General features: G+C 43.5%; 1 protein-coding gene across 1 annotated transcript in view; it reads left to right on the top strand.

Moving 5' to 3' along the window:
* Positions 1 to 27151, top strand: part of LOC120024426 (ezrin-like) — a 66688-nt gene that overhangs the window by 31425 nt on the left and 8112 nt on the right. The window contains exons 9-14 of the mRNA XM_038968667.1: positions 1202 to 1298; positions 10498 to 10661; positions 15659 to 15789; positions 19922 to 20082; positions 23044 to 23136; positions 23860 to 24120. Coding sequence (XP_038824595.1) covers positions 1202 to 1298; positions 10498 to 10661; positions 15659 to 15789; positions 19922 to 20082; positions 23044 to 23136; positions 23860 to 24120 — 907 coding nt within the window. The remainder of the gene's footprint in view (positions 1 to 1201; positions 1299 to 10497; positions 10662 to 15658; positions 15790 to 19921; positions 20083 to 23043; positions 23137 to 23859; positions 24121 to 27151) is intronic.

Raw genomic sequence — 27151 nt, 5'->3', positions numbered from 1 at the left:
TCGTTTGTCTAATAAATCATTATGTCCACATACCTCGCTGCGTGTTGGTCTGATCCATGCTCCTCCTCATCCGAGGAGGAGGAATATGACGACGATCGTTACAGTACAAAAGGTGACAAAACGTGACGTAGGTGTTAACAATACAGCACAAACAGATCTGGTATTCGTTAGGTGTATGTCACCCAGGAATTCAAATACCAGTTCAGGCAGCAGCAGGGTTTCACTGTGTCTCACTGTGTGTCACTGTAAGGCGGATCAAACAACTGTGTGTGTGTGTGCTCTCGCGTGTGTGTGTGTGTCCGTAAATTACCAAATGAGATTGGCATCCAGTCAATGTGTCTCTTTCTAGTACACAATGGACGAGCCCCACCCCAGATTCCTCCCACCTAGCCCTATTGATACAGAGGCCAACATGTACAATACAGTAGAAAAACACACAGTCCTGCCTCAGACATGGATGAATCATATCCTATTTGCAATTGTTTCCTACCACATCCCAGGCTGCGTAACCAATGGCACCCTTTTCCATATGTAGTGCATAGCCCTATGGGGCCCTGGTCAAAAGTAGTGCACTATATTTAAGCAATAAGGCCCAAGGAAGTGTGGTATATGACCAATATATCACTGCTAAGGGCTGTCCCACGCACAACGCAATGTGGAGTGCCTGGATACAGCCATTAATCTTGGTATATTGGCCATATACCACAAACCCCAGGGGGTGGGGCGGGCCCAGCCACCTAGCTCTGTTCCTCCAGCCTAAAATAATTTCAATTGAAAGATTTGGCTACAAAAACCCTGGATTGTGATTTGGGAAATAATCTGGAATAAATCTATGGAAAATGTACACTGTAATGTCCACTATTTAGCCACGTAAAGACGCTTGTCCGGGAGGCAGTGATTTCCACTAGATGGGCCAGCTGTAAAGTCAAAATTGGCTATATATCGTAAGAATTCATGAAAACAAAAATTAGCTTTTTGGTCTTAGTTTAGGGTTAGGGTTAGGCATAAGGTTAGAAGTGTGGTTAAGTGTTAAGGTGAGGGTTAGGTTTAAAATTTGATTTTATGACTTTGTGGCTGTGTCAGCTAGTGACCACCCTGCAGAGCTGCCTCCAGTACATGAGTCATCCCAATAAATGACAACCTGTTTAAAGCACATGCGGCCTACACAATACTTACACTGGTTTGCCTCCTCCCCCACCAGACTGACCCCAAAGATCGGCTTCCCCTGGAGCGAGATCAGGAACATCTCCTTCAACGACAAGAAGTTCATCATCAAACCCATCGACAAGAAGGCCCCGGTGAGTTACACACTATAAACTGAGTCTACAAACGTTAGGAACACCTGCTTTTTCCATGACACAGACTGACCAGGTGAATCCAGGTTAAAGCTATGATCCCTTATTGATGTCACTTGCTAAATCCACTTCAATCAGTGTAGATGAAGGGTAGGGGACAGGTTATTAAAGGATTTTTAAGCCTTGAGACAATTGAGACATGGATTGTGTATTTGTGCCATTCAGAGAGTGACTGGGCAAGACAAAATATTTAAGTGCCTTTGAATGGGGTATGGTATTAGGTGCCAGGCGCACCAGTTTGAGTGTGTCAAGAAATGCAACGTTGCTGGGTTTTTCATGCTCAACAGTTTCCTGTGTGTATCAAGAATGGTCCACCACACAAAGGACATCCAGCCAACTTGACACTGGGAAGCATTGGAGTCAACATGGACCAGCATCCCTGTGGAAAGTTTTTGAAACATTTTAGAGTCCATGCCTTTACGACTTGAGGCTGTTCTGAGGGCAAAAGGGGGGGCAATTCAATATTAGGAAGGTGTTCCTAATGTTTTGTACACTCAGTTTAGCTCCACACTACAGGGCCAAACCAAGAAGGCTCCAGCGAGTTACACTATAGTTCCACACTACAGGGCCAAACCAAGAAGGCTCCAGTGAGTTACACTATAGTTCCACACTACAGGGCCAAACCAAGAAGGCTCCAGTGAGTTACACTATAGTTCCACACTACAGGGCCAAACCAAGAAGGCTCCAGTGAGTTACACTATAGTTCCACACTACAGGGCCAAACCAAGAAGGCTCCAGTGAGTTACACTATAGTTCCACACTACAGGGCCAAACCAAGAAGGCTCCAGTGAGTTACACTATAGTTCCACACTACAGGGCCAAACCAAGAAGGCTCCAGTGAGTTACACTATAGTTCCACACTACAGGGCCAAACCAAGAAGGCTCCAGTGAGTTACACTATAGTTCCACACTACAGGGCCAAACCAAGAAGGCTCCAGTGAGTTACACTATAGTTCCACACTACAGGGCCAAACCAAGAAGGCTCCAGTGAGTTACACTATAGTTCCACACTACAGGGCCAAACCAAGAAGGCTCCAGTGAGTTACACTATAGTTCCACACTACAGGGCCAAACCAAGAAGGCTCCAGTGAGTTACACTATAGTTCCACACTACAGGGCCAAACCAAGTAACGTAACTCACCCCATTCCGTACAAATGTGCGCAACCGCGACATTCAAACGAGGCTGCAAAGAAAACTAATGGGACTGTAGCGACTGTGTTGACTTTAAAATCGGGGGTGTGAACTACGTTTCTATTCAAGCATTGATCGACATGGTAATGGCTCTATAGTATTGGAGAAAAGTTGAAAAAACTGACCCTCCGTTACATCGTGACGTATCATGCCGTAATGTACAGCACGCGTAAAGCAACTATTTCTGTCTTACAATCTCTCTCCACCAGGTGTAGCACTTCTTTCATCGTTTAAAAACAAGAAATGGACAGTGACGTGGGTAAGGGGGATACCTAGTCATTTTTTGCGTCATCACTGCAGGCGATCATGACTCTCAAAAGACAATGTTTACTTCTGAAGATCACTTTAGCACCGCCCTAAAAACCTGATTCAAATTCGACACAAACCTTCAAATAGGTATGTAATGACACATTATATAAACTCTTTATGGTGTTTTATTTACATTTTAGAGGCGATAAGGTGATAAGTTGGACAGATCGAGTGGGAAAAAAGCAGTTTTCCAACACGACATCTCTCCTTCTCACTATCACGCATTAGTTTCGCTTCCCCACCCGCCATTTTTAAAAAGACCTGACGGAGCTCATTGCCTACTTGAATCATGCAGAAACAGGCAGCGTGGAGGTCATGTCAGAAATTGTGCTTTACAATGTTATTGACATTACAGTTGATCTGGAAGTATTACGTTTTTGGGGCGCTAAAATAAGGTCAATTGTACGGACCAAGGCGATGTACAAAAGTGAGTGAGTTTACGTTAGGGTCCAGTGAGTTACACTATAGTTCCACACTACAGAGCCAAACCAAGCTGTTCTGGCCTGGTTACGCATCTACCATAGTTGCTGGAACTGTGCTGTATAGGACAATGTGAAAATAAACTTATTAGAGTAACACATTACAGTTTGGGTCAGCCCTACAGTCTGAATCAGGCATCATATGCAGGTTGCCATGATCCTGAATCACAATAACACTGTTTTGATGATGGATGGCATTCACCACATCACACACTGTCTTCACACACCACACTTAACATCACAATGAAACCAATCTGAAAGCATCAGCAAACAGCTGCAGCAGCTGTCCTGATGGACCACTTTAAAACACAGTAAGCCTGGTCCCAGATCTGTTTGTGTTAGGCCAAACAACAACCATAGGAGTTGGCTATACAGTACAAACAAACCAATGCAGTGTAAGTATGAGGTACAGGAAGATGTTTACTGTAAGTACAATTACACTATGTGGGTGTTGGCTCGCTCACCTCCCATATTGCCAGTTCTACCTGCCTGCATGCCTGCCTCCGATCTCCTCTCCTCTCCTTCATTAGCCCTATCCTAACCACTCTCCTCTGTCTCCTTCATTAGCCCTATCCTAACCTCTCTCCTCTTCTGTCTCCTTCATTAGCCCTATCCTAACCTCTCTCCTCCTCTGTCTCCTTCATTAGCCCTATCCTAACCTCTCTCCTCTTCTGTCTCCTTCATTAGCCCTATCCTAACCTCTCTCCTCCTCTGTCTCCTTCATTAGCCCTATCCTAACCTCTCTCCTCTTCTGTCTCCTTCATTAGCCCTATCCTAACCTCTCTCCTCCTCTGTCTCCTTCATTAGCCCTATCCTAACCTCTCTCCTTCTCTGTCTCCTTCATTAGCCCTATCCTAACCTCTCTCCTCCTCTCTCCTTCATTAGCCCTATCCTAACCTCTCTCCTCCTCTGTCTCCTTCATTAGCCCTATCCTAACCTCTCTCCTCCTCTGTCTCCTTCATTAGCCCTATCCTAACCTCTCTCCTCCTCTGTCTCCTTCATTAGCCCTATCCTAACCTCTCTCCTCCTCTCTCCTTCATTAGCCCTATCCTAACCTCTCTCCTCCTCTGTCTCCTTCATTAGCCCTATCCTAACCTCTCTCCTCCTCTGTCTCCTTCATTAGCCCTATCCTAACCTCTCTCCTCCTCTGTCTCCTTCATTAGCCCTATCCTAACCTCTCTCCTCCTCTGTCTCCTTCATTAGCCCTATCCTAACCTCTCTCCTCCTCTGTCTCCTTCATTAGCCCTATCCTAACCTCTCTCCTCCTCTCTCCTTCATTAGCCCTATCCTAACCTCTCTCCTCCTCTGTCTCCTTCATTAGCCCTATCCTAACCTCTCTCCTCCTCTCTCCTTCATTAGCCCTGTCCTAACCTCTCCTCCTCTGTGCCCTTCATTAGCCCTGTCCTAACCTCTCAGCCCTATCCTAACCTCTCTCCTCTCTTCCTCTGTCTCCTTCATTAGCTCTATCCTAACCTCTCAGCCCTATCCTAACCTCTCTCCTCTCTTCCTCTGTCTCCTTCATTAGCTCTATCCTAACCTCTCAGCCCTATCCTAACCTCTCTCCTCTCCATCTCCTACATTAGCCCTATCCTAACCTCTCTTCCTCTCTCCTTCATTAGCTCTATCCTAACCTCTCAGCCCTATCCTAACCTCTCTCCTCTCCATCTCCTACATTAGCCCTATCCTAACCTCTCAGCCCTATCCTAACCTCTCTCCTCTCTTCCTCTGTCTCCTTCATTAGCCCTATCCTAACCGCTCAGCCCTATCCTAACCTCTCTCCTCTCCATCTCCTTCATTAGCCCTCTCGTCTCCTCTCCTCCTCTGTCTCCTTGGGAGCAGCAGGTCCATTAGCCCTATCCTCAATCCTCAATCCAATGCATTGTCAACAGAACCCTGGCTCCAGCCCCTGTGGCACAGATAGGGAGCAACACAGACACACATGCACACAAACGTGCATGAGGACGCACGTGCATACACACTCATTCATACACACACGTGCACACACCCTGAGTGCTCTTCTAATGTCCATCAAGCCTCTACGCTCAAGACACCTTATCTCTTCTGCTCAAGCCAGTGTTTGTGTGTGTGTGCGTGTGTGCCAGGGTTTCCGTTAGCCGGTAATTGCCGGCCTTTTGGCAGATATAAACAATTAAAAGCCAATAAATAAAATTGTTGCCAGCCAAATTGACCGGGAGAAAAAACTATCCCAAACCAAGAAGGGCCCACGTTTCCCATGCATACCGTTGCATAGGCAACAGTATGCAGGCAGGTGGAAGCAGTATGCATTTTGAAAACATGTACTTGAAACATGTAGGCAATTATTTTATAAAGACTTCCTCATATGCCATTGAAACCAGTATTTCTCTATTGTTCTATTGGTTTTCATATCAACTTTATTTTGTTGTCCAGAAGCCAAAGGCACAATCCTAGTCATAGTAACAACCCATCCTAGTCATATTAACAACCCGTCCTAGTCATAGTAACAACCCGTCCTAGTCCTAGTAACAACCCGTCCTAGTCATATTAACAACCCGTCCTAGTCATAGTAACAACCCATCCTAGTCATAGTAACAACCCGTCCTAGTCATAGTAACAACCCATCCTAGTCATAGTAACAACCCATCCTAGTCCTAGTAACAACCCGTCCTAGTCCTAGTAACAACCCGTCCTATTAACAACCCATCCTAGTCATAGTAACAACCCGTCCTAGTCATAGTAACAACCCGTCCTAGTCATAGTAACAACGCGTCCTAGTCCTAGTAACAACCCGTCCTAGTCCTAGTAACAACCCGTCCTAGTCATAGTAACAACCCATCCTAGTCATAGTAACAACCCATCCTAGTCATAGTAACAACCCGTCCTAGTCATAGTAACAACCCATCCTAGTCATAGTAACAACCCATCCTAGTCCTAGTAACAACCCGTCCTAGTCCTATTAACAACCCATCCTAGTCATAGTAACAACCCATCCTAGTCATAGTAACAACCCATCCTAGTCATAGTAACAACCCGTCCTAGTCCTAGTAACAACCCGTCCTAGTCCTAGTAACAACCCGTCCTAGTCATAGTAACAACCCATCCTAGTCCTAGTAACAACCCATCCTAGTCATATTAACAACCCATCCTAGTCATAGTAACAACCCGTCATAGTAACAACCCGTCCTAGTCATAGTAACAACCCATCCTAGTCATAGTAACAACCCGTCCTAGTCCTAGTAACAACCCGTCCTAGTCCTAGTAACAACCCGTCCTAGTCCTAGTAACAACCCGTCCTAGTCATAGTAACAACCCATCCTAGTCATAGTAACAACCCGTCCTAGTCATATTAACAACCCGTCCTAGTCCTATTAACAACCCGTCCTAGTCATAGTAACAACCCGTCATATTAACAACCCGTCCTAGTCATATTAACAACCCGTCCTAGTCATAGTAACAACCCGTCCTACTCCTATTAACAATCCGTCCTAGTCATATTAACAACCCGTCCTAGTCATAGTAACAACCCGTCCTAGTCATATTAACAACCCGTCCTAGTCATAGTAACAACCCGTCCTAGTCATATTAACAACCCGTCCTAGTCCTATTAACAACCCGTCCTAGTCCTATTAACAACCCGTCCTAGTCCTATTAACAACCCGTCCTAGTCCTATTAACAACCCGTCCTAGTCATATTAACAACCCATCCTAGTCATAGTAACAACCCATCCAAGTCATATTAACAACCCGTCCTAGTCATATTAACAACCCGTCCTAGTCATAGTAACAACCCGTCCTAGTCATATTAACAACCCGTCCTAGTCCTATTCACAACCCGTCCTAGTCATATTAACAACCCGTCCTAGTCATATTAACAACCCGTCCTAGTCCTATTAACAACCCGTCCTATTAACAACCCGTCCTAGTCATAGTAACAACCCGTCCTAGTCATAGTAACAACCCGTCCTAGTCCTAGTAACAACCCGTCCTAGTCCTAGTAACAACCCGTCCTAGTCATAGTAACAACCCGTCCTAGTCATAGTAACAACCCGTCCTAGTCATAGTAACAACCCGTCCTAGTCATAGTAACAACCCGTCCTAGTCATAGTAACAACCCGTCCTAGTCATAGTAACAACCCGTCCTAGTCCTATTAACAACCCGTCCTAGTCCTATTAACAACCCGTCCTAGTCCTATTAACAACCCATCCTAGTCATAGTAACAACCCATCCTAGTCATAGTAACAACCCATCCTAGTCATAGTAACAACCCGTCCTAGTCCTAGTAACAACCCATCCTAGTCATAGTAACAACCCATCCTAGTCATAGTAACAACCCATCCTAGTCCTATTAACAACCCATCCTAGTCATAGTAACAACCCGTCCTAGTCATAGTAACAACCCATCCTAGTCATAGTAACAACCCATCCTAGTCATAGTAACAACCCATCCTAGTCATAGTAACAACCCATCCTAGTCCTAGTAACAACCCGTCCTAGTCCTAGTAACAACCCGTCCTAGTCCTAGTAACAACCCGTCCTAGTCCTAGTAACAACCCGTCCTAGTCCTATTAACAACCCGTCCTAGTCATAGTAACAACCCGTCATATTAACAACCCGTCCTAGTCATATTAACAACCCGTCCTAGTCATAGTAACAACCCGTCCTAGTCCTATTAACAATCCGTCCTAGTCCTATTAACAACCCGTCCTAGTCATAGTAACAACCCGTCCTAGTCATATTAACAACCCGTCCTAGTCATATTAACAACCCGTCCTAGTCATATTAACAACCCGTCCTAGTCATATTAACAACCCGTCCTAGTCCTATTAACAACCCGTCCTAGTCCTATTAACAACCCGTCCTAGTCCTATTAACAACCCGTCCTAGTCATATTAACAACCCGTCCTAGTCATAGTAACAACCCGTCCTAGTCATATTAACAACCCGTCCTAGTCATATTAACAACCCGTCCTAGTCCTATTAACAACCCGTCCTAGTTGTTGCATTGCAGATTCTAACAGAGATTGTATCTGTGGAAACACTATGAGGTGGGCCATTTAGATTGGTATTTTCCAGCCAATTGCATTTTGGCAAATGTTTGAAAATGACGTTTTATTGTCTGCTTCATTACAGGAGTTGTTTGTTCTGTTAAGATGAATTACCATAATCTACAGTTGAAGTCGGAAGTTTACATACACCTTAGCAAATACATTTAAACTCAGTTTTTCACAATTCCTGACATTTAATCCTAGTAAAAATGCCATGTCTTAGGTCAGTTAGGATCACCACTTTATTTTAAGAATGTGAAATGCCAGAATAATAGTAGAGAGAATGATTTATTTCAGCTTTTATTTCTTTCATCACATTCCCAGTGGGTCAGAAGTTTACATACACTCAATTAGTATTTGGTAGCATTGCCTTTAAATTGTTTAACTTGGGTCAAACGTTTCGGGTAGCCTTCCACAAGCTTCCCACAATAAGTTGGGTGAATTTTGGCCCATTTCTCCTGACAGAGCTGGTGTAACTGAGTCAGGTTTGTAGGCCTCCTTGCTCACACACACTTTTTCAGTTCTGCCCACAAATTTTCTATAGGATTGAGGTCAGGGCTTTGTGATGGCCACTCCAATACCTTGACATTGCTGTCCTTAAGACATTTTTCCACAACTTTGGAAGTATGCTTGGGGTCATTGTCCATTTGGAAGACCCATTTGCGACCAAGCTTTAACTTCCTGACTGATGTCTTGAGATGTCGCTTCAATATATCCACATAATTTTCCTGCCTCATGATGCCATCTATTTTGTAAAGTGCACCAGTCTCTCCTGCAGCAAAGCACCCCCGTCTTTCACGTTTGGGAGGGTGTTCTTCGGCCGCCCCTTTTTCCTCCAAACATAATGATGGTCATTATGGCCAAACAGTTCTATTTTTGTTTCATCAGATCAGAGGACATTTCTCCAAAAAGTACGATCTTTGTCCCCATGTGTAGTTGCAAACCGTAGTCTGGCTTTTTTATGGTGGTTTTGGAACAGTGGCTTCTTCCTTGCTGAGCGGCCTTTCAGGTTATGTCAATATAGGACTCGTTTTACTGTGGATATAGATACTTTTGCACCCATTTCCTCCAGCATCTTCACAAGGTCCTTTGCTGTTGTTCTGGGATTGATTTGCACTTTTCGCACCAAAGTATGTTCATCTCTAGGAGACAGAACGCATCTCCTTCCTAGGCAGTATGACTGCTGCGTGGTCCCATGGTGTTTATACTTGCGTACTATTGTTTGTACAGATGAATGTGGTACCTTCGGGCTTTTGGAAATGGCTCCCAACGATGAACCAGACTTGTGGAGGTCTACAATTTTTTTCTGAGGTCTTGGCTGATTTCTTTTGATTTTCCCATGATCTCAAGCAAAGGGCCAATGAGTTTGAAGGTAGGCCTTGAAATACATCCACAGGTACACCTCCAATTAACTCAAATGATGTCAATTAGCCAATCAGAAGCTTCTAAAGCCATGACATCATTTTCTGGAATTTTCCAAGCTGTTTAAAGGCACAGCCAATTTAGTGTATGTAAACTTATAACCCACTGGAATTGTGATACAGTGAATTATAAGTGAAATAATCTTTCTGTAAACAATTGTTGGAAAAATGACTTGTGTCATGCACAAAGTAGATGTCCTAACCGACTTGACAAGCCTAACTGTGGTCAGTAACCGCAGATTGGAAGTGTCCTAGTCCAGTGCCACATTTTCCTAACGGGAACCCTGGTGTGCGTGTGCGTGTGTGTGTGTGGGGGGGTCAGCCTAACTGTGGTCAGTAACCGCAGATGGGAAGTGTCTCCTTCAAATTAAATGTTTGGTTTAGTCATCCCTACTGTTCCTTTCAGCTGCCATTTTAACTTTCCATTCCAAACTAAATGGTCGCTATGGGTGTTGTCGAGTGTCGGACTCTGCACCTGCCTACTGTTAGTAGAGCCTTTGTCATTTCAACGTTATGGAATCACTAAAGATGGCTGGCTGCACAACCATTTAGTCTGACCAGAGTTTTGTTCTTTTCTCCACCTTCCTTCACCTTTCTCTCACCCACCACTCTCCCCTGCCCTCTCTCTCTCTCTCTACTCACTCCTCCCCCCCTTCTCTCTACCCGTTCTCTCTCTTTTCCTACCCCCCTCTCTTTCTAATCTCTTCCTCTCTCAGGACTTTGTGTTCTTTGCCCCTCGCCTGCGCATCAACAAGCGTATCCTGCAGCTGTGCATGGGCAACCATGAGCTGTACATGCGCCGCCGCAAGCCAGACACCATCGAGGTGCAGCAGATGAAGGCCCAGGCCCGCGAGGAGAAACACCATAAACAGATGGAAAGGTGTGTGTGTGTGTGTGTGTGTGAGTTTAGAATAGGGGTGGCCAACTCTCCTCCTGGAGAACTACTGGATGTTTGCTTTTGCTCCATCCCTACACAAACACCTAATCAGATTCAGAATATCACTCACGAAAAAGGATATATTGTATCCCATGATCGGAGTTGCCCAAAGTTGCCACAAAAATATGCCATTAATCATATCCTAGCTTGTATCTCTTGCTCCAAAGCATAGCATGCTTTTCATTATAGCAAGACATGCTCAGCACCTTTGCAGGCTTCACAAGTACATGAAGTACTGCAGCGCTAGGTCACTAGCATAACTAGAGTAATCCCAGCAGAGCACTGATGATTCAGTAGCATGACCTCATTCTGGGATTGACGCGACCTAAAGACAAGGTTGAGGGAGCTGGCTGCTGTATCTTCTAGTGTTAGCTGGACAGTATGGCCTCCGCACAGCTCTTCAACATAATGTAACACAGTCATGCATAACGTTTTAGATGGCCAGGGTCCGTCACAATCACCTGTAGGACTTTCCCTACACTAGAACCTAACCCTAAACCTAACCCTAAACTAGAACCTAACCCTAAACTAGAACCTAACCCTAAACTAGAACCTAACCCCAAACTAGAACCTAACCCTACACTAGGACCTAACCCTACACTAGGACCTAACCCTACACTAGGACCTAACCCTAACCCTACACTAGAACCTAACCCTACACTAGGACCTAACCCTACACGAGGACCTAACCCTACACTAAAACCTAAACCTACACTAGAACCTAACCCTACACTAAAACCTAAACCTACACTAGAACCTAACCCTACACTAGAACCTAAACCTAAACCTAACCCTACACTGGAACCTAACCATACACTAGAACCCAACCCCAAACCTAACCCTACACTAGAACCTAAACCTACACTGGAACCTAACCCTAAACCTAACCCTACACTGGAATCTAACCCTACAGTGGAACGTAACCCTACTCTGGAACCTATCCCTAACCCTACTCTGGAACCTATCCCTAACCCTACACTGGAACCTAAACCTAACCCTATACTGGAACCTAAACCTAAACCTTACCCTACACTGGAACCTAACCCTACACTGGAACCTAACCCTAACCCTACACTGGAACCTAACCCTAAACCTAACCCTACACTAGAACCTAACCCTAACCCTACACTGGAATCTAAACCTAATCCTACACTAGAAGCTAATCCTACACTGGACCCTAACCCTAAACCTAACTCTACACTGGAACCTAACCCTACACTGGAACCTAACCCTACACTGGAACCTAACCTTACACTGGAACCTAAACCTAACCTAACCCAACACTGGAACCTGAACCTAACCCTAACCCAACACTGGAACCTAACCCTACACTGGAACCTAACCCTAACCCAACACTGGAACCTAACCCTAACCCTACACTGGAACCTGAACCTAACCCTACACTGGAACCTAACCCTAACCCTACACTGGAACCTAACCCTAAACTTGAACCTAACCATACACTGGAACCTAGTGCTGGGCGATAGATCAATATCAATAATCAATAACCTTAAACTGGAACCTGAACCTTAAACTGGAACCTTACACTGGAACCTGAACCTTACACTGGAACCTAACCCTACACTGGAACCTAACCCTAAACCTAACCCAACACTGAAACCTAACCCTACACTGGAACCTAACCCTACACTGGAACCTAGCCCTACACTGGAACCTAACCCTATACTGGAACCTAACCCTAAACCTAACCCTACACTGAAACCTAACCCTAAACCTAACCCTACACTGGAACCTGTACCTAACCCTACACTGGAACCTAAACCTAACCCAACACTGGAACCTGAACCTAACCCTACACTGGAACCTAACCCTAAACCTAACCCTACACTGGAACCTGAACCTAACCCTACACTGGAACCTAACCCTAAACTTGAACCTAACCATACACTGGAACCTAGTGCTGGGCGATAAATCAATATCGATAATTATCGAGGTAATTACTTCCCTCAATAATAAAATGAAAACGTTTAGATTAGTTTTCAATAAAGTCGATATAGAATAATTGGGTACAGCAGTCCATTTAATCTCTGTGACGCAGCAGGAACGTGCGGAGAAGTGACAAGATGCACGTGGAGAGGTATACACCCACTAAAAACCACTTAGCACCTCGAGTGATGGAGTAGCCACTATTAACCACGAAAAATGTGTGATGTAGGTGAAAACAGTGGCAGTGATAGCCATGGAGAAGGAGCAGATTCCAACTAAGAAATGATTGATTTAAAAGGGTTCAACTGTTTGTTATTTGGAAGGGGTTTGGCTTTTTGAAGTCCGACAAAGAGCAGAGCAATGTTCAGTGCAAATTGTGCCGTAGACAGGTGGCTACCAAGTCTGGTAATACGACAAACCTTTTTTCACCATCTGAAGCAAAATCACTCTTTGGAACATGCAGAAAGGTTGAGTTTGCACCACGGTATTGATAAACGCCCCTCAAGCACCTTGTTCGCCCAAAGAGATGTTCGCCCAAAGCAGTCAACACCAACAGCGTTTATGCCCTATGAGCAAACATCGAAAAGACACAAAGACATCACACATGCTATTATGCATTGCATTGCTAAGGACATGCTACCAATTAGCACAGTCGAAAAGGAAGGTTTCAAGAGGCTTATCAATTTAATTGACCCCAGGCACGTGCTCCCTGGCCGCAAACATTTATCTCACACCGCACTGCCTAACCTCTACGCCGAGTGTTGGGAAAAAAGTTGAGGAACAGCTCAAGACAGATTTGACGTATTTTGCTACTACTACTGATCTGTGGTCAAGTTGCACGTCAGAGCCTTATATTAGCCTCACTGTCCACTATATTGACAGAGTGGAATCTTCTAAATAAATGCATTCAAACATCATATTTTCCCGACGACCACACGGGTGAAGCTATAGCGGAGGGGCTCATTGACGCTCTCGCCTCCTGGGGACTCAGTCAAGACAGACAGGTCTGCATTACAACAGATAGTGGTGCGAACTTGGTGAAGGTCGCTCAAATCAACAAATGGACCTGACTGCAGTGTTTTGGACATCGTCTGCACTTGTCAATTGTGTATATTGAAGTGATTGGTTAGATGAAACTAAATGTGATTTCTTCCCCCATCAACTGATTTGAACAATTAAGAGAAATCAAGAGATTTTAATAAGAGAGAGTGGGTAGAGGCAAACTGGTGGATCGAACAATTGGAGTGTGTAAGAAAGTGGTAGGTGCCTTTTCCTATTGGTGGACAAAGAAGAGAGATCTGGCAGTTGCTAATAAACACAACCTATCCCAGCACAAGTTGGTGACAGAGTCGTCTACCAGGAGGGGATCACGTCAAAAGATGGTGCAAAGAGTACTGGAGCAGGAGAAAGCCATTTCACAGGTCTTGTCCAGTGACAAGAAGATCTGGCACTTAGCTCCCACCTATACAGATATAGATGTTCTTGAGTCCATCAACCAGGCATTGACCCCACTCCTAGAATTCACAGATGCTCTGTCTGGTGAGTCTTATGTCAGTGTGTCTTACCTGAAGCCAGTACTACACCTGTTCAATACAGAGGTCATGAAACCTGATGATGGTGAAACAGAGCTCACCTAAACCATCAAAACGATAGTCATGGACTATCTGAATGAGAAATATGATGACCTCCTGGACATAGTCTCGTTGGTCGACCCTCGGTTTAAAACACATTACATCAAAGAGGAGAAGGTGGGCCACATAAAAGCAAGAGCTGTCTCAGAGATGGTCAACGAGGGACATGAAAACCCAAGCGCAGCACAGGGAGACGTTGCTGCTGCTTCACCACAACTGACAGCTAAAAAGAGAAAGTCACTGGGCAGTTTTTTCAAAAAGCCATGCTCCACCACCACAGGTCTTATTGAAATCCAGCTGGTAGAAAAGGAACTCAGCTGCTACCTTCAGTCTCCTGATGCTGACAGTGAAACCAATCCACTGGACTGGTGGAAGATCCACCAAAAACACTTTCCCAAAGTCAGCCACCTGGCAAAGTGCTGCCTGTGCATTCCTGCGACTAGCTCCCCCTCAGACTACTACAACTACCCCAACTTCAACTGTGATGTACCATTAGGCTAATAGTTATAATGCGTATAGACTTGCACTATTTTATTTCTTTATTTCTTGCTCATGACTTGTAAGGGTTTACAGCTTTAAAAAGTGAAGTTAAAATGTTATTTGTGAGTTCTACTTCTGACAATAACTAAGAAACCTTTGGTTTGTTCAGACAGGCTTGAGTCTGAAGCAGATATGCACCTTTTTAAACATTATTTGATTAATATCGTGATAATTATCGTTATCGAATGAAAAAATATATATATCGTGATAATTTATTTGCCTTATCGCCCAGCCCTACTGGAACCTAACCCTACACTGGAACCTAACCCTAACCTTAACCTTACACTGGAGTCTAACCCTAACCCTACACGGGAGCCTAACCCTACACGGGAGCCTAACCCTACACGGGAGCCTAACCCTACACTGAAACCTAACCCTACACTGAAACCTAACCCTACGCTGCCAACCTTCAACAATAAAGGGGAAAGGGTATTTTTGTGTCATTAGTCTAGATTATCTAACCAGCTTATTTAACATAACTGAACAAACTACAAAGGGTATCTGTAGAATGACAGTTTATGCCTGCTACACTGTGCCCCGAATGTGTTTGCTTGCTTTGTGTGTGTGTGTGTGTGTGTGTGTGTGTGTGTGTGTGTGTGTGTGTGTGTGTGTGTGTGTGTGTGTGTGTGTGTGTGTGTGTGTGTGTGTGTGTGTGTGTGTGTGTGTGTGTGTGTGTGTGTGTGTGTATACAGTGTGTCTCTACTCAATGTGTGTAAAATCACACAGCGAGAGGGGCCAATGGCCCCTGAGTGGTTATTACTTAATTAGCCAGCACACGTCAGCCTCTCTTTGTGTCTCACACCGGCCCTCTCTTATCTGCAGGGCCCAGCTGGAGAACGAGAAGAAGAAGAGGGAGGCCATAGAGAACGAGAAGGAGCAGATGGAGAGAGAGAAGCAGGATCTGATGATGAGACTCTACCAGTTTGAGGAGAAGACCAAGAAGGCAGAGAAAGGTATGCCCGGGGAGAACAGGGTCTGACTAGTGAGGACACTAGGGTCAACCAGAGCACATTTATCACCTAAATGTAAGGAGATGTGTGAGTAAGAGAGACAGAGAATGTGTGTGTACATGCGTGTGTTGGTGTGTATGCAGCATTTTCATGCCGCATTAAATAGCTTAAAACAGTAATGATATTTGAGAAAATGACTCTGTTGACAACAATTTGCATTTAAGTAGTTTGAAAATTTCTATCTAAGTTCTATTTTACTGGAAGTAGTAGTATACAGCTAGCCTTGTGCTATGTGTGACTTTATGTCCCGGTGGACCTTAGATAGCCCGGCGGTATTGTTTCTGCATGGTTAGATATCAGTTATCAGGTTGATAAGGCATTTACTGACTGTCAATGCTTCCTCATCGACCTTTGTTTGTAACCTTACATATTATTATACTATACATGGGTCGTATTTATTAGGCATCAAACAGAAGAAAAGCTACTAAAACAAGGATGGACTACCTGAACGTGTCCAATAAGAAATGCTTGTTTTTGTTTTCCGTTGCAAAACATTTCTGCAATGTTTTGCTACGGTGAGCCCTAATGAATATGACCATGGTTTATCTCTATATTCAGTCTAGCAGATAGCGTATACCTTCTCTCGGATTTACTTAACTGGATTATTATTGTATTATTATTTCCATGAATAGCTGTGGAGAGTGTTTAGGATTACATCATGGAAGTAGAACAACCCTGTAACTACAGTAAGTGCCTGGTGGTTCCATACTATCCATAATGCAATCATACATTTGTAAGATTTTGTACTTCGTTTTGAAGGTCTGCTTCAGAGGTCGGTCCTTTGTCCTTACTAACTAACATTTTAAGTGTAATGTTAGAGAGTTGTTAGGGTGGTTCTGATTGTAATGTTAGGTGTTAGTGACCTTATGTTTACTATGTGGTTGTAGTGTTTGTCTAAAACTATGTGTTCCTTAGTGTAGTTCTGTACTATGTCTAGTACTATATGTGTACCTTCTGTACTATGTGTAGTACTATATGTGTTCCTTAGTGTAGTTCTGTACTATGTCTAGTACTATATGTGTACCTTCTGTGCTATGTCTAGTACTATATGTGTACCTTCTGTACTATGTCTAGTACTATATGTGTTCCTTAGTGTAGTTCTGTACTATGTCTAGTACTATATGTGTACCTTCTGTGCTATGTCTAGTACTATATGTGTACCTTCTGTACTATGTCTAGTACTATATGTGTTCCTTAGTGTAGTTCTGTACTATGTTTAGTACTATGTGTTCCTTAGTGTAGTTCTGTACTATGTCTAGTACTATATGTGTTCCTTAGTGTAGTTCTGTACTATGTCTAGTACTATATGTGTTCCTTAGTGTAGTTCTGTACTATGTCTAGTACTATATGTGTACCTTCTATACTATGTCTAGTACTATATATGTTCCTTAGTGTAGTTCTGTACTATGTCTAGTACTATATGTGTACCTTCTGTACTATGTCTAGTACTATATGTGTTCCTTAGTGTAGTTCTGTATTATGTCTAGTACTATGTGTTCCTTAGTGTAGTTCTGTACTATGTCTAGTACTATATGTGTACCTTCTATACTATGTCTAGTACTATATGTGTTCCTTAGTGTAGTTCTGTACTATGTCTAGTACTATATGTGTTCCTTAGTGTAGTTCTGTACTATGTCTAGTACTATATGTGTACCTTCTATACTATGTCTAGTACTATATGTGTTCCTTAGTGTAGTTCTGTACTATGTCTAGTACTATATGTGTTCCTTAGTGTAGTTCTGTACTATGTCTAGTACTATATGTGTTCCTTAGTGTAGTTCTGTACTATGTCTAGTACTATATGTGTTCCTTAGTGTAGTTCTGTACTATGTCTAGTACTATATGTGTTCCTTAGTGTAGTTCTGTACTATGTCTAGTACTATATGTGTTCCTTAGTGTAGTTCTGTACTATGTCTAGTACTATATGTGTACCTTCTGTACTATGTCTAGTACTATATGTGTTCCTTAGTGTAGTTCTGTACTATGTCTAGTACTATATATGTTCCTTAGTGTAGTTCTGTACTATGTGTAGTACTATATGTGTTCCTTAGTGTAGTTCTGTACTATGTGTAGTACTATATGTGTTCCTTAGTGTAGTTCTGTACTATGTCTAGTACTATATGTGTACCTTAGTGTAGTTCTGTACTATGTCTAGTACTATATGTGTTCCTTAGTGTAGTTCTGTACTATGTCTTGTACTATATGTGTTCCTTAGTGTAGTTCTGTACTATGTCTAGTACTATATGTGTTCCTTAGTGTAGTTCTGTATTATGTCTAGTACTATGTGTTCCTTAGTGTAGTTCTGTACTATGTCTAGTACTATATGTGTACCTTCTATACTATGTCTAGTACTATATATGTTCCTTAGTGTAGTTCTGTACTATGTGTAGTACTATATGTGTTCCTTAGTGTAGTTCTGTACTATGTATAGTACTATATGTGTTCCTTAGTGTAGTTCTGTACTATGTCTAGTACTATATGTGTTCCTTAGTGTAGTTCTGTACTATGTCTAGTACTATATGTGTACCTTAGTGTAGTTTTGTACTATGTCTAGTACTATATGTGTACCTTAGTGTAGTTCTGTACTATGTCTAGTACTATATGTGTTCCTTAGTGTAGTTCTGTACTATGTCTAGTACTATATGTGTTCCTTAGTGTAGTTCTGTACTATGTCTAGTACTATATGTGTACCTTCTATACTATGTCTAGTACTATATGTGTTCCTTAGTGTAGTTCTGTATTATGTCTAGTACTATGTGTTCCTTAGTGTAGTTCTGTACTATGTCTAGTACTATATGTGTACCTTCTATACTATGTCTAGTACTATATATGTTCCTTAGTGTAGTTCTGTACTATGTGTAGTACTATATGTGTTCCTTAGTGTAGTTCTGTACTATGTATAGTACTATATGTGTTCCTTAGTGTAGTTCTGTACTATGTCTAGTACTATATGTGTTCCTTAGTGTAGTTCTGTACTATGTCTAGTACTATATGTGTACCTTAGTGTAGTTTTGTACTATGTCTAGTACTATATGTGTACCTTAGTGTAGTTCTGTACTATGTCTAGTACTATATGTGTTCCTTAGTGTAGTTCTGTACTATGTCTAGTACTATATGTGTTCCTTAGTGTAGTTCTGTACTATGTCTAGTACTATATGTGTACCTTCTATACTATGTCTAGTACTATATATGTTCCTTAGTGTAGTTCTGTACTATGTGTAGTACTATATGTGTTCCTTAGTGTAGTTCTGTACTATGTCTAGTACTATATGTGTACCTTCTGTACTATGTCTTGTACTATATGTGTTCCTTAGTGTAGTTCTGTACTATGTCTAGTACTATATGTGTACCTTAGTGTAGTTCTGTACTATGTCTAGTACTATATGTGTACCTTAGTGTAGTTCTGTACTATGTATAGTACTATATGTGTTCCTTAGTGTAGTTCTGTACTATGTCTAGTACTATATGTGTTCCTTAGTGTAGTTCTGTACTATGTCTAGTACTATGTGCTTCTTAGTGTAGTTCTGTACTATGTCTAGTACTATATGTGTTCCTTAGTGTAGTACTGTAGTATGTCTGGTACTATTTACTATATGTGTTTATGAATATCTCTGTCTTGCAGAGGTGTATTTGTCTTTTATCTGTCAGTGTCTCTCTGGGTCTGACCTGCATGAGGAGCATGTGTTTAGATGTTTTAGGTGTTTTCCAGGTCGTCTTTGATGCCTTACTAGTCTAACACGATGCACAGACGATCAGATATGATACCTTAGTCTGTGTATCGTGTTAGGCTACTATCAGATCTCACAACGCCTGAAAAAGTGTTAAACCAACATCTCTGAAACCACATTAGTTTCAAGTTTCACTTTTTATTTGTCACATGCACAAGTGCAGTGGAATGCTTAACTTGCAAGCCCTTCACAACAGTGCAGTATTCAATATTAAATATATATTCTGTATTCTCTCTCTCTCTCTCTCTCTCTCTCTCTCTCTCTCTCTCTCTCTCTCTCTCTCTCTCTCTCTCCATCTCCATCTCTCTCTCTTTCTCTCTATCTATCTCCACTCCACTCCACTCCAGACCTGCAGGAGCAGATGCAACGTGCCATGCAACTGGAGGTGGAGAGGAGGATGGCGGAGGACGAGGCTGCCCGCCTGGAGGCTGAGCGTCAGGCCGCCCTGCTGGCCAAGGAGGAGCTGGCCCGCCACGCCCAGGACCAGATGCACAACCAGGAACAGCTGGTGAGAACCACCACACAACCATCATACGACCATGTTACAACATCATACAACAATGTTACAACATGTTACAACCATCTTACTACATGTTACAACCATCTTACAACCAATGTATAACCATCTCACAACACCTTACAACCATGGTATAACCATCTCACAACATCTTACAACATGGTATAACCATCTCACAACATCTTACAACATGGTATAACCATCTCACAACACCTTACAACCATGGTATAACCATCTCACAACACCTTACAACCATGGTATAACTATCTCACAACACCTTACAACATGGTATAACCATGTCACAACATCTTACAACCATGTTATAACATCTTACAACCATGTTACAACCATGTCACAACCCCCCTATAACCTTACTGCACTGTACCATAACGCTACCATGTCACAGCAAATTGAAACCCTGCTACAACCCTACTATACTGTACTATACTGTACAATTCTGAAATTGACTTATCTGTGACACAAGACTGTGTTAGCCTGCTGAGCTTAAGCCTAGACACCCCCTCTTCAACATGTAAAACTCCAAACCTCACCTCACTGTAGCGCACTGTGCAGAGCTGAAATGAACTCCTCCATGCAGCACTGAAGACTGTGCCTCTGTACCTTACTGTAATAATGTCCTTCACCACAGTAAAAGTGGACTACATCCCTTTATGCTAGACAGTGTCCACCCCACCCTGCTCTGCACTCTGCTCTGCACCAGACCACACACAGGGTCACTGTAACAGACCTGACAGTAAACCTGTAGTCTAGGGTGAAGAATATTGACAGTGGAACACTGAGGCTGTTTTTATAGGGACAAGTTGGGACAACAGCCACTCTGAACCAACCCCATAACAGAGCAATGTGTCATGATAAACAGATAAAGACAGCAGACAATAAGCCACTATAAAACACCAAAATGGTCAGTCTCTGCGAAGAAACAGAATGTAGGCTACGCTACAGGGTTTGCTCTAATGGGGCATTCCTCAAACATGTAATGCCTCGCTATGAACCCATATATACAACAGGCACCACTAGTATGAACATTACAACACAATCTACTGTTTCTCTCAACATCTCCTCAGCTTTAACTAGGTAGACTGGAATCTCCAGTGACTAAGCAGCAGTCTAGCCTAGCAACCTGTTGACTGTTTTCAATAGAGGCTGTGTTGGCCCTTTTTGAGCCAGACACAAATTTTCCAGCTGAACACACTTGACAGAGGTGTTTTATGGTCAAGTATCCCCACTGTGTGTGTGTGTGGTGCTTTTGTGCTGGGCTTTGTGTGTGTGTGTGTGTGTGTGTGTGTGTGTGTGTGTGTGTGTGTGTGTGTGTGTGTGTGTGTGTGTGTGTGTGTGTGTGTGTGTGTGTGAACAACAAAGCAGCGTACTGAGCCCGACAATAAGCACTGAGCACTGTACTCTACTGCAGGTCTTTCTGGTACAATGGTGTATCTACTATATGGCCCACACCATAGAGTTAGATAGAGGACTCCAGATGAATATAACCAGTTTTAATGGCGCTGCCCATGCTGTCACAGATGCCAGGTTGGCACAGATACAAATATGAGTCCTCTATCTAACTCTATGGCCCACACTGAAGTCATTATACCTTATCACCAGATCATTAGCCCCAGCACTTGTTGAGACAGACTGGACTCTGGCCAGCCCCAGCACATGTTGAGACAGACTGGACTCTGGCCAGCCCCAGGACATGTTGAGACAGACTGGACTCTGGCCAGCCCCAGCACTTGAGACAGACTGGACTCTGGCCAGCCCTAGGACTTGTTGAGACAGACTGGACTCTGGCCAGCCCTAGGACTTGTTGAGACAGACTGGATTCTGGCCAGTCCCAGCACTTGTTGAGACAGACTGGACTCTGGCTAGCCCCATCACTTGTTGAGACAGACTGGACTCAGGCCAGTCCCAGCACACGTTGAGACAGACTGGATTCTGGCCAGTCCCAGCACTTGTTGAGACAGACTGGACTCTGGCCAGCTCCAGCACTTGATGAGACAGACTGGACTCTGGCCAGCTCCAGCACTTGATGAAACAGACTGGACTCTGGCTAGCCCCATCACTTGTTGAGACCACTGGAGGCTGCTGAGGGGAGGACGGCTCATAGTAATGTTTGGAACGGAGCGAATGGAATGGTGTCAAACACATGAAAACCATATGTTTGATGTTTTTGATATCATTCCACTTATTCCGCTCCAGCCATTACCACGAGCCATTCTTCCCCAATTTAAGGTGCCACCAACCTCCTGGGGTTGAGACAGACTGGACTTTAGCGAGCCCCAGCACTTGTTTCGACAGACTGGACTCTGGCCAACGCCAGCACATGTTGAGACAGACTGGACTCTGGCCAGCTCCAGCACATGTTGAGACAGACTGGACTCTGGCCAGTCCCAGCACTTGAGACAGACTGGATTCTGGACAGCCCCAGCACTTGTTTCGACAGACTGGACTCTAGCATGTCCCAGCACTTGTTGAGACAGACTGGACTCCGGCCAGCTCCAGCACATGTTGAGACAGACTGGACTCTGGCCAGCCCCAGCACTTGTTTCGACAGACTGGACTCTGGCCAGTCCCAGCACATGTTGAGACAGACTGGACTCTGGCCAGTCCCAGCACATGTTGAGACAGACTGGACTCTGGCCAGACCCAGCACATGTTGAGACAGACTGGACTCTGCCCAGCCCCAGCACATGTTGAGACAGATTGGACTACTCCGCCCTGTACTGCTCTCAGCCCTGAATTAAAATGTGTAGGCCTCCACACTATCCCCTCCACCCCTCGCTGTCTCTCCATCCCTTCCCACATATCTGTAGTCTTTTGTGTACTGTACCCCAACTGTCTGTTCCCTTTCGCCCTCCTCCTCTGTCCTCCTCCTTGTCTCTCCCAGATGTGTAAGTCCTCACCATTTTCCCTTCTCTCCTCTGTTGTCTCTCTCAGGCCGCGGAGCTGGCACAGCACACAGCTAGGATCGCCCTGCTGGAGGAGGCCAAGAAGCGCAAGGAGGAGGAGGCTGACACATGGCAACACAGGGTGAGTCGCCCACACACAGACATGAACAAATGCATGCACGCATATGTACGCACGCACATGCACGCACAGTTGTATGCACACACACTCACGCACACACACGATCAGGGCTCTATTAAATCAGATCCGCTTTAGCCGGTATCCGAGGTGAAACTGCATTAGAGCTGTTAAATCCACAAGCGGCTCCCGGGCACTATACCTAAAGCGGATATTGCCATTTGCTGCATGGAGTCGCATTAACATAAATCCCATGCAGCCTTGTTTACAAGTTTGAACACTGGAATGTGAGATGTAATCTACACCTCCATTAGGCTGATAGAAATCCTAATTACTTTGTTGAAAGATTTTTCAATTTGAGCGTGATTATTTCTTGATAGCCTTCACTTTCTCGCTCTGAACTTCTAACGAGAGTGGTACGGCTGTGGCTTCGTGACAATGAACAAGGGCAGCTGCTCACTGATTTGACAGCACCAACGCAGTTACACCTCCGACAATGCCAATATATCAGTTATGCGGGTGTCGGCTATCGCCGGTTAACGCTTGATCTGATTGAATCTAGGCCTATGTCACACAGTCAAGTAACTGTAGTTACTCTACCATTGATATGGAATCACTTTTTGCTGTGGCTCAAGATGAGAACAGGTTGTATTGTAATGTGGGGCATTCCACAGTGTTCTGTAGTAATAACCCTCTCTCTCTCCCTGTCCTCCCACCCCACCCCCTCAGGCTCAGGAGGCCCAGGACGACCTGCTGAAGACCAAGGAGGAGCTGCAAATGGTGATGACGGCGCCCCCTCCCCCCATGTTCGTGGAGGTGCCCATGTTTGTGGACAACCATGACGTTTTGATGGTGGAGGAGCAGAACGACAGCGAGAACAACAGCACGTACAGTGCCGACCTGCAGAACGAGGGCTTCAACGACCACCGCCTGGAGGAGGAGCGCCTCACCGAGGCCGAGAAGAACGAACGTGTGCAGAGGCAGCTCATGGTAAGAGCAATTAGTTCCCAGCAAGACGTGCGAATTTACAGGGATTGGTTGGTTGCTTAAAACCTCACTATGGTATGTGGGACGGTAGGTAGCGTCCCACCTCGTCAACAGCCAGTGAAACTGCAGGGCGCCTTATTCAAAACAATAGAAATCCCATAATAAAAATTCCTCAAACATACATGTATTTTACACCATTTTAAAGATACACTTGTTGTAAATGCAGCCACAGTGTACGATTTCAAAAATGCTTTAGGACGAAAGCAAGTCAAACGATTATGTTAGGTCAGAGCCAAATCACAGAAAAACACAGCCATTTTTCCAGCCAAAGAGAGGAGTCACAAAAAGCAGAAATATAGATAAAATTAATCACTAACCTTTGATGTTCTTCATCAGATGACACTCATAGGACTTCATGTTACACAATACATGTATATTTTGTTCGGTAAAGTTCATATTTATATCCAAAAATCTGAGTTTACATTGGCGCGTTATGTTCAGTAGTTCCAAAACATCCGGTGATTTTGCAGAGAGCCACATCAATTTACAGGAATACTCATCATAAATGTTGATGAAAATACAAGTGTTATGCATGGAATTAAAGATATACTTCTCCTTAATGCAACCGCTGTGTCAGATTTCAAAAAAACTTTACGGAAAAAGCACACCATGCAATAATCTGAGTACGGCGCTCAGACGACAAATCAAGCCAAACAGATATCCGCCATGTTGGAGTCAACAGAAGTCAGAAATAGCATTATAAATATTCACTTACCTTTGATGATCTTCATCAGAATGCACTCCCAGGAATCCCAGTTCCACAATACATTTTTGTTTTGTTCGATAATGTCCATAATTTATGTCCAAAAACCTCCTTGTTATTCATACGTTTTGTCCAGTAATCCGAATGCAGAAGGCGCGTGCACTAATTCGAGGACGAAAAGTTTAAAAAAGTACAATACAGGTTAGTAGAAACATGCCAAACGATGTTTAAAATCAATCCTCCGGTTGGTTTTGTCATAAATAATCAATAATATTTCAACCGGACAAAAGCTTCGTCAAAAGGAAAGGAGAAACAAGAAAGGCGCGTTACCGATCAGGGCGCATGGCTGATGAATGGACATTTCCACTGGTCACTGATTGAAAGTGGTGTATCTCCCTCATTTTTCAGAGAAAAAGCCTGAAACAATGCCTAAAGACTGGTCACATGTAGAGGAAGGCACAGAGCTCGTGAACTGGGTCCTATCAGTCTTTGTATGGTGGATAGGCTTTCAATGGAAAAACAGCCTTTCAAAATAATAGTACTTCCTGGTTGGATTTTCCTCAGGTTTTCGCCTGCCATATCAGTTCTGTTATACTCAGAGACATTATTTTAACAGTTTTGGAAACTTTAGAGTGTTTCCTATCCAAATCTACTAATTATATGCATATCCTATATTCTGGGACTGAATAGCAGACAGTTTAATTTGGGCATGCTTTTCATCCAAAATTCAGAATGCTGCCCCCTACCCTAGTGAAGTTAATTGGTTGAGTAATCGATTGATCACTTGATTGATTGTTTAAATCATTAATTCATTAAATCATTCAGTCTTGAATCATATATTACCGGTTGAAAATCAACCTACAGTTGAAGTCGGAAGTTTACATACACCTTAGACAAATACATTTAAACTCAGTTTTTCACAATTTCTGACATTTAATCCAAGTAAAAATTCCCTGTTTTATGTCAGTTAGGATCACCACTTTATTTTAAGAATGTAAAATGTCAGAATAATAGTAGAGAGAATGATTTATTTCAGCTTTTATTTCTTTCATCACATCCCAGTGGGTCAGAAGTTTGCATACACTCAATTAGTATTTGGTAGCCTTTAAATTGTTTAACTTGGGTCAAACGTTTCGGGTAGCCTTCCACAAGCTTCCCACAATAAATTGGGTGAATTTTGGCCCATTCCTTCTGACAGCTGGTGTAACTGAGTCAGGTTTGTAGGCCTCCTTGCTCGTACATGCTTTTTCAGTTCTGCCCACAAATTTTCTATAGGATTGAGGTCAGGGCTTTGTGATGGCCACTCCAATACCTTGACTTTGTTGTCCTTAAGCTATTTTTCCACAACTTTGGAAGTAAGCTTGGGGTCATTGGTCGCAAATGGGTCTTCCAAATGGACAATCTTTAACTTCCTGACTGATGTCTTGAGATGTTGCTTCAATATATCCACATAATTTTCCTACTTCATGATGCAATCTATTTTGTGAAGTGCACCAGTCCCTCCTGCGGCAAAGCACCCCCACAACATGATGCTGCCACCCCCGTGGTTCACGGTTGGGATGGTGTTCTTCGGCTTGCAAGCCTCCCCCTTTTTCCTCCAAACAAAATTATGGCCAAACAGTTATATTTTTGTTTCATCAGATCAGAGGACATTTCTCCAAAAAGTACGATCTTTGTCCCCATGTACAGTTGCAAACCGTAGTCTGGCTTTTTTATGTAGGTTTTGGATTAGTGGCTTCTTCCTTGCTGAGCGGCCTTTCAGGTTATGTCGATATAGGACTTGTTTTACTGTGGATATAGATACTTTTGTACCTGTTTCCTCCAGCATCTTCATAAGGTCCTTTGCTGTTGTTCTGGGATTGATTTGCACTTTTCGCACCAAAGTACGTTAATCTCTAGGAGACAGGAGGCGTCTCCATCCTGAGCGGTATGACGAACAGGTCACAAAACTACTACTAACAGGTCGCAAACATCATCATGATGGGACAATTTTAAATTAAACAAATAGCTAATGCAACAGTGATGTAACGTTAGTAGGAGATATGAGTCTTTGAAATGATTTGCCACGGATATAAAGCGCTCCACACGTCATCGTCGTTAAATTGGAAAAATGGAAGAGATAGGCAAGCGACAGCAGCGAACAGCCTACTCTGCCCCTATTGAGTCTGCTGCTGCGCTGTGCTTTTAGCTGACCCAACGTTACAACATAGCAATTGGTGCTTTGGAACATGCTGAAGTACAGAATGACTGCTGCGAACATGTCTACAACTT

The sequence above is a fragment of the Salvelinus namaycush genome, chromosome 29 (assembly GCF_016432855.1).
Source record: "Salvelinus namaycush isolate Seneca chromosome 29, SaNama_1.0, whole genome shotgun sequence".
In the NCBI taxonomy this organism is placed as follows: Eukaryota; Metazoa; Chordata; class Actinopteri; order Salmoniformes; family Salmonidae; genus Salvelinus; species Salvelinus namaycush.
Note: the sequence above shows the minus strand (reverse complement) of the source record. Positions and strands in the feature narration are given on the sequence as shown.